Source organism: Halyomorpha halys, unplaced genomic scaffold (genome assembly GCF_000696795.3).
Source record: "Halyomorpha halys isolate HHAL.00 unplaced genomic scaffold, Hhal_1.1 Scaffold859.1, whole genome shotgun sequence".
NCBI lineage: Eukaryota > Metazoa > Arthropoda > Insecta > Hemiptera > Pentatomidae > Halyomorpha > Halyomorpha halys.
Genome location: NW_027115553.1, coordinates 362,382 through 371,538, shown reverse-complemented (window position 1 = coordinate 371,538; position 9,157 = coordinate 362,382). Strand labels below are relative to the sequence as shown.

The following is a 9,157-nucleotide window of genomic DNA, read 5'->3' as shown; positions in this document are numbered from 1 at the left end:
TATATATATCATTAAATTTCTATAACATTAATGAAGTAATGAAGATTATTATTAACTCTTTAGTGCTGTTATAAGATTTTTTTTCAGCCTTCAATTTTTATTAAGTTATTAAATCATGTTAATATTTGCCACAGAAAAATGCAAATTTCATTAGCTGATTGTTGAAAAATATATCAGCTCGAAACATTCACTTGGTAAAACATGAATTTGGATAAACCTTAAGAGTACCTTAATTATTCATGAAAATTTTTATTCTTAAAATAAAAAGTATATGTCTTTAATGATTGAGGTGATAACTGTGAGTTTTTCTTTTAATCTATTCCATCAAATTTTAAAAATAAAGAAAGTTAATAAATTAACTCAGCTATATTTTTTCTTTTTTTTTTTCAATTTCTTAAGGAATTAATCAGTTTGTAAATAAAAAAAAATCAATTTTTGATGATATGTCCACACCTTACTATTTATTTTTAGGCAAAACTGTTGTTGATTTCATTGTTTGAAATTTTTTTCCCCATAGCTTTTGAACAAAGAATGTCAATAAATAGTTTTCATTGCACTTATCTTTTGAAAAATGTGTTGTTCTTCTTTTACCGACAAATGCATTAGGGTTGAAGGTGTTCAAAAGAATTTTTCCTGTTACTGGAAGTTGTCTTTAATAATTAAGGAAGTGTTTGTATGAGAGAAATAAGTTATATATTTACTTTTAAATATATAAAAAGTTAAATACAAAAAGGTTTTAATTATCAATATAATCAATCACACAAATAAAAATTTTATCAAATACAAAATAAACAATACTTATATATTTAATAAAAAATCTGAATAGACAATAAGAAAAGGGGAAATATTGCAGAAATTTGGTCTTATTTATTTGGTCTTATAATTACCTATAGTATATTATTGTGTTTTTCCCCCTAACATTTTGAACTGAGTGAAAATGAAAATTCTAACATAAAAATAAAATGAGAATTTCTGAAAAGTAAAGGTTAGGAAAAGAGGGAACAGCTAAATGACCAGGATTCCTAGAATGGAGAATAAGAAAAAAAACACTCTCAGTGTTAATGTGACAAAAAAAAACATTCTCATCAAAGCATTATCTGAGCAGTTTATAGTATAAATAAAAGAGGGCTAAACAGTTATTTATTGAGCTCAAGAAAATTTATAATATTGCAGTGTTAGCAATTAGATGTATTCATTTCTTTATGTCGTAATTAAACTGTATTCCTCACTTACTTTTTTTTTCCAAATTCTTTTATTATGATTATGTTTACTGCATCTTGTTCTTGTTGTATTTATTACCTTATTTTTTTTTTTTTACTATAGTTATTATTGTCACATTTACATTTATATAATCACTTTATTGTCTTCTTACATGGTTCTATTTTCTAGCCACCTAGTAATGCTGAAAATGATGTTAAAAATAAAACAAATTTATAGAATGTTTGTAATCGATACCTGATGAACATCCTAAATTTATTACCATTCTTTATTTTTTTAATTTTTTTTTGTATATTTTAAAATTCTAAAGTATAAATATACTTAAAATGTATGTAAGAAATTGGATTTTGTGTTAACTTTTTTTTTCTCAAGAAAACAATATTTTCTGATTTTGAAGGAAAGAAAGAGTAAATTGAAAGTGGTAGAGAAAAGAAAATAGTAGTTATCACCTCACAACAAAAAAAATTTATTTTATTTTTAGTGCAAAAGTTAACTGAGCATTATAATTTTTTGTAAACAACAAAAACCCACTACAATGTTACTCAGGGCAAAATGTAACCAAAGTGTAAAAAAAATTAATGTAAACCACTGATGCAATATTAAGACTACGGAGGATAGCATCTCACCTCTTAGACCTCTATTTTATGAAAACTGAAATTAAATCTTTGGCAATGAATAGAAAGATCTCTAAAATTATTGTAAAATAGAAAAGAAATATTTACAATCTAATAATTATGTTATTGTCTTAACAGTTGTAAGTTCTAATGCTAATGTCAGTCTAAAAAACACTAAACAGTAACAAAATAGTTTTTAGCAGTTTGGAATTTTTTATAACGTCCCTTTTATTTTTCCATAACTAATTTTATAATTAATAGCTGTTCTTTCACTCTCTATAATACTATCATCGGGTCCCACTGATTGGCTCGGAAAATGCTAAATCTTAATGATCTGCATTTCTGGGACCCTGCATGGACTCGTGGACATCTGAACAATTGGCTAAAATTATATTACTTTCTTTGGGTTGTAAAACATTCCAAAACCAAAATAATACCATACTAACTTTCTATGAGATATAATAAATAGAAATAAATTTCTATTAGATGGAATAAATTAAGCCTATTTTACAATAAATATATTTAATTTATATTTTGAATAATTATACTTTATTATACATAGAAGATACTATTCGAACCAAATGACCATTTTGCTCACAAGATCTAGGAAAACTATTCTCTACATCCCCTAGTAGTAATATTGTCCACAGTTTCTAAACAGACTAAAAATTATTGTCAACTGCAATTCTTCAGAGGCATTTTGTCATAATACTTATACTATTTTACTTTTAATGCTATTCAGTTTTATTTAAAACATTATATTTTGAACTAAGCCTCCATTTGTATGAATTTCCCTTCGAAGATAAAGACTATTTCATTAGATTCCATTATACTCTGAAGTAGTTAATATTTTCATAGATCTGGAAAAATAAATGTACAGTATTTTATACTTTAAATAATAATAGTAAATCAGCCTCTTGTTTTTCGTTGTAGTTTGCTATTATAAATCCAAGTTACAAAACTGTAAATCCAAGCTAATTGGGATTTTACTAATATTCCCAGAAATAAACCTCAGAAAAATAATAAAATATATATTTTAACACCTTAAGTATAACATTAGCAATTATTTTAATAATTTATTAATTTGTGGATAAGTAACTTATTAAATTAAAAAATGGTTTCATTATATTATTCTTCAGCCATTTTCTATCATATTTTGAAATAAGCACATAAACTATATAGCATGTATTAAACTGAAATTATTAATCTACCGATATTTTTTACTTTATTGCCAAAAATCTGGCCTTCATTGGCAATAAACTCGAACAAAAAACATATGTAAATGGACAGATCATGATGAACATATTTGTGTCGAGTAATGATAAACTTATTTAAAACAGACAAAATTCATTAATTTTAGCTTCATACTCATGTAACACAGATGCATTCAATACCTGCCTTCTCAGTCTATGTCACATAATTACATCTAAGACTATTTACACAAATGATCTTTGTATAATATACATACTATTATTTTATTATGGTACTAGACTAGTCTTCATCTGGTGGACTAGTTGGACAGCAAAAACCTTCACTTCCATCCGGTCTGATGCAGAACAGGAGTGTTTCAGCAGTTGTGACTTCATGCTCCACAATACCATGGAATTCTTTCAAATCACCAGAAGGAAACCAAGCTTTCTCGTTGTCATCTATGATGACTACACTAAATAACCTTTACAAAAAGCAATGCATTAACTTTAGCAGTATATGGAAATAAAAAATTAAATCGATACATCAACTAATCATCGTATAATATTTGTCTTCTTTAAAAAAAAATTGTTTTTTTAAGTCAAAATTTTACTCTACACCAATATATAAAGCTGAAGAGTTCGCTTGTTTGAACTTGCTAATTTCAGGAATTACTTGTCAGATATAAAATTATCATTTAATAATTGTTATTATAAATTATTTTCTTTGATAGTATGTTTAAGAAAAAACTTCAGGCTAAATAGCATCATGATATGACCCCCAGAGCATTAACCGAACAATCAAAAATTTAAGTTGGTATGAGTCCTTAGTCACTGGTATGACAATACGGATGAAACCAAAGTTTTTGATAGTGGTTCTACTTATACTGTGGATGTGTTATAAGATTAGATATGCAAAAATACTAATATAATAAAATATAAATATTCTAAGTGTTTAAAAAAAAGGTTAATTAAAAAATGCATAATTTATTTAATTACAAAAAATAAACATCCTCTGGAACATTATAACTTAGAATATATATTTTTTATGAGTGTGAGATCTAACTGATTTCTCTGTTAGATAAAACAAAAATATAAAATATAGAAATCAGACTAGTGTTACCAAAGAAATAGTATATTGTACTTTGGATAATTGTAGTTATCAAATTAAGGTCACTTACAGACAATGTTTTTAGTGTTATTTTCTCTGTTTTACCACACAAATTTTGGATGTTATTTAGTTAATCAGATGAATTCATTATGTCTATGAAACAGGTTGGTATTATTCAAATTTAACTCATTAGCTTTTATTAGCAGTTTATAGCCATGTTTACCACTAAAACTAGATAATACTTCATTCACTTGACAGACATGTAGCACAGATTTAAGTAAGGTGAGTTGTTAATATAAATTTTTAAAAACATATAGCTTTATCACATTTGCTATGTGAATCAAGGACTGTTATGTCACAAAATTTTAAAAATATAACTGTAATTTTTTCCAAAACCTTAGTTGGTAGTTTAAAAATTAATAATTGAATTTTTTACTCAATTATTATTGTTATCAGATCCTAAGTCTCAACCATTTAAGACTACAGCATAGACAACCAGTTTTCTCTGTTCATTGCTGCTGCCTACCAGTTTCTGACTCAATCAGGTTACTTCCATCAGCATCCAGATAGTTTTGCCAGTGCCTACATGATCTCACTCTGCAGTTTTCCGCAGATAGGTTCATTCTAACTCTCTATGGGTTTGCATTATTCTCCATTCATGCAACATGCTCTGCACAACATTGTCTCGCAAGTCCAATTATCACACATCCATGTCATAGGCGGTCTTAGCTGTAATAAATTGTTGTGATGGCCTTTCCTATGATTGCCTTATCCAGTCCATCTGAACCTTTGGATGCCAACTATGTCCACCACATTTGTGTTTATAATGTTCTATAATGCTTATATAGCCCCTAGTTTAAACAGATTTAAAATGTTTCCTGGTCAGTTGACCAGCACAGAGTTGTTTCCTATTTATCCGTCCTGTTAATCTTTGTTACACATCCCTGATATATATGATTTAAGCAAAGTGGGTTTTCAGCCCTCAACTCCCAAGACCAGTGTAAGGTCTGCCCCCTGACGAGCTCTCCTGTCTGGGGCAACTTCCTAGGAAAAGTGACACTAGGGTATGTGGTGTAAGTGCAAGTGAACGGTGTATTATTCTGTGTGTCTTTGTACAGTATACTGAACTCAGGAGGCCAGTGGAGATGTTAATAAAAATAAAGAGACATACAGCTTTATAACATTCGCTAGGGAAACCTAAGATTGTTATAACAGAAAATTCTAAAATGTTACTCATTGTTACACCAAACAAAGCAGCCTTGAGAATCTTTGATTTAATGTAGTTCAATGTGATTGATAACATTGATGCCTAATGCTGACAAAAAAATAAAGGCAGGATGGCATTTGTCACCAGATCAAATCCAACAGTATTTGTTGATTCTATGTGCCAATGTTATTTATTCTAATTCTGGTTTCTGGTGAAGATAGCTCATTCTGTAATACCAGAAAGGATACAATCAGCCGAGTTCAAGCTATTGACTGCCTAAGTATAATAAAACTGCTAGTTATGTTTTTCACCCTGTTATCCCGAGAACGTTAACATTCTTTGGCTTGACATTAAACACATTTTTCTCTCATGATTAAGATTGTACACTATTAAGTCTTAAAAAACAATATTTACTATTTCCAATTACATTACCAATAATGTGCGATCATTTGTGAAGAATCACATAAATGACCCTTTATGAATGATATCATCCCCTTTTAAAATATTATCTGTAGAGTAATTTGGATTATTGTCTTCAATCTTGTGTACAAGCTGGTTCAAAATCGAAGAGTATAAGTAGTATTCAATATCAAAGAGTATATAAGAGCAAGTTCTACATGAAAGCTCCTCACGTTGCTCTGCAGTGGAAGAGGCACAACTAAGAAGAAAAAGACTCCAGTCTTTTTTTTCTTATTTTTCTGGTATTGCAATTTTTCCATTGTAACTTCTAAGTCTGTTTGGTGATACATTTATTTATTTTTTCAGAATGGATCCTGATCAGTACCATCTATTTCTGAGGTGTCATCAAGATCTTCCAAAACGTAGTCTTCCATTTCTTCATCAGATACTGACATCTCCCCCTCATCTATCTTACCAATCACTTCCAGGACATCTGATACATTGGTATACTTCTTTTTCTCTTTTATTATATGAATCCTGATTAGTCTGAAGTAATGCATTGATAAAATCAACTATTAAAAAAAAATAGTTATAAAAGACTAACATAAGTAAGAATTAGTTCAAATAAAATGCTTTATGTTTGCAGCCCAATAAAGGTAATAATAAACAGAAACGACTGGAACAGTTATACACTGATAAAAGAACCATGAGCAAATGTGACAGGAACAATTACCAATTTGAGAATAGCTAAGTAATAAACACTGTGTATCATTAGCAGAATCTCTTAGCATAGAAATTTATGCTAACATTGACAAGAGAAAAAGGGTAGTTGGCAACAAAAAAGTGGGGACAAATTTGTGTTTCACTGAGGTACAAATTACTCACTCTGTCCTTCTGAGTTATTGACAGTCACCCTTGTTTTACAACCTTCATACTCCTTCTAAATTACAACTCTTGGTTTTTGGATACGTACTCTATATTTCCTTTTTAACATATTTAATTGAGGTATTTACTGTTGTTTTCATATGCTCACCTGCAGATTGCTACCAGAGGTATCCATATCACCGCTACAGTAACCAGGAGACAGGCAAGTAAGATAGCCCAGAGGGGCCACTCGTGAGGTACAGTTTCCCCAAGGTCAGCTGCCCACGCTGGGTAAGTACTACCGTACATAAATAGATCGGCTATACTTGCTGCCAAGATGAGGCTCATTGCCAACGGCGATAAGTACTTCCAGCAGATCAGCCAGTACAGGCCGGGCCTACTTCCAGTCATCAGTTCTATATCATCTGCAAACCTGAAATCATATCATGATAGTGTAATCATAGAGAAATATTGATTTATATAAAATATTAGCTATTTAAAATGGAAGTGGCTAAGTGCTATTGAGTTTATAGAGACTGTCTACTTATAATTAAGTCTATTATAAATAGATGGAGACTTAATACATTCCATAAAATGAGGTGAGATTGTGCCATATGGGACAAGAACAGACCAATAAGGTATTTACCAAATAAGTGCTCTCTGGTGGCTTATTATTATCCCGGTTCTGGTCATCCTATTCCCTAAAGTAGTTGGTCGCGCTGAGCATTATCATCATCCTCACTCATAAGTCAAGTTATAATATTTTTTTAATTACATTTTATAATATGTGAATAAGGCCAAATAAATGTGCTGACTATTAATGAAACTTTGTACTCTAGCGGTTGCAAGAGTTCAAGCCCCAGCATCATGCAATCTCTTGTAAGTAGCTACCTCAGTCAAGAGAGTGACAGAATCAGAGTTAGCTATTACGAGGTTGAAAAGAAAATAGAAAGAGGCCATCCGCAGGGTTTGGTTCTGGGTCCGGCTCTGTAGAAGCTACTATTCTATTAGTTGTTGGGGATTAGGACGATAGAGCCTAACATGGCCTACATCATTGTGGCCGAAGACAGTTGGAGCAGATTTAAGACTTGTGATGCGTAAGGAGGAAATTGAGTATGGCCAGCCAATACTTAGGCCATACTCATAAGTGGCTCCACGGTTCACTCTATCAATTTGGATATTCAAGGACAGATAGTGAGGCCAGGTGACATATCTTGGCTTAAGATAAGAAGAAATCCCTCACCCGGAATACCTGAGAGATAGGTTGAACCTGTCAATAAATAGATTATGCAGAATAGGAGGTGCGTTCCGTGACATCAGGTTCTTCGAGACAATGACCATTTGCAAAGGTGTGTACTTATTCCCGGGCGTGGAGCTAAACCCTCAGGCAGCAATAAAGGAAGAAACTGGCTACTGTACAGACACTGGCTCTGCTGTGGATCACGAAGGCCTACAGAACGATGGTTATTCCAAATTAATCAGCTTTAAAAACTACTTTGTAGGGCGTTACCACATTTGAAACAACGATTGTCTCTTGGTCTCAAAATGACTAATAGGGTATGTTACCGGTATACAGATTGAATATAATCCATAATTAATTTTTAAATGAATATCAAAAAGAACAATAAAATAACATAATTAAGAAATGTGAGTAATTAATCAACTAACCTTTTGAGACCATAAACATAAGCCACTCCGATACACTCAAAAAGAGCTATGACCAGAAGTGGAAAGTTTCCAGAGAAATTATCAAACAAAACAAAAATATAGCTTCCAGCTCCGTGCGCGAAACACATAGATATCAGGCAGCAAACTAGGCACATGACTCCTGGAATGTAAACGAGTGATGTATAGTTCATCAGTGTAATTTCAAAGAAAGGAAACTAAAAAATCGATTTTTATACCTGTAAGGATTTCCTTTCGCAAATTCGGAAAAAGTTTCATATCAACTATCGAAGTGATGACTCCTTCTAGAGTACCGAACTGTGAATCGATTCCAAGGGTGAAAAGCATCAGGAAAAATAGAACTGACCAGAACTGGGCTCCGGGAAACTGGTTGATGGCTTCAGTGAATATTATAAACGCCAATCCGGTCCCTGCCTCGCACTGCAACCAATTAAAAAAGTCAGTTATTGGATAATTTAATAGCAAAAAAATAAAATAGAGGATCAGTGTTTAATTATGTTCAAGAATGGACAACTTACATTTTCTAGTTCTTGCTGCAAATCGCAATTAATTACTGATTTCGTAGCATTTTCCAAAGTTGTGACAAGATGCCCCAGATGGTGTGTTGGAAGGCCATTATTTTTTTCTTCTAAACATCTTTCGTAATTGAGAGTAGCTTTGAACCCTAAAACAAAATTTATAATTTTTTTATTCAGTGATCTAATATCTTCATATTTCTCCAGTAAATATTTAATACTTTTTGAAGAGGGAGGGATTTTCTCATGGAGCTTACCAAAGGATGACGTTACGTTATTGTTTAATTTATTAAATTCTTATGTTTGTATATATTTTAAGAGAGTTTTTTATTTTATTACATTTTTTTTTGTATTTA

At 31.0% G+C, this 9,157-nt stretch overlaps 1 protein-coding gene across 1 annotated transcript in view; it reads right to left on the bottom strand.

Annotated features, from left to right (window-relative positions):
• Positions 1-71: 71 nt before the first annotated feature.
• The window catches only part of LOC106686657 (sodium-dependent neutral amino acid transporter B(0)AT3), a 48,787-nt gene continuing 39,701 nt past the window's right edge, over positions 72-9,157 (bottom strand). Inside the window, exons 9-13 of the mRNA XM_067052573.1 lie at positions 8,805-8,950; positions 8,505-8,706; positions 8,269-8,428; positions 6,770-7,033; positions 72-3,504 (exon numbers count right to left, since the gene is read on the bottom strand). Coding sequence (XP_066908674.1) covers positions 3,324-3,504; positions 6,770-7,033; positions 8,269-8,428; positions 8,505-8,706; positions 8,805-8,950 — 953 coding nt within the window. The 3' untranslated portion in view covers positions 72-3,323. The remainder of the gene's footprint in view (positions 3,505-6,769; positions 7,034-8,268; positions 8,429-8,504; positions 8,707-8,804; positions 8,951-9,157) is intronic.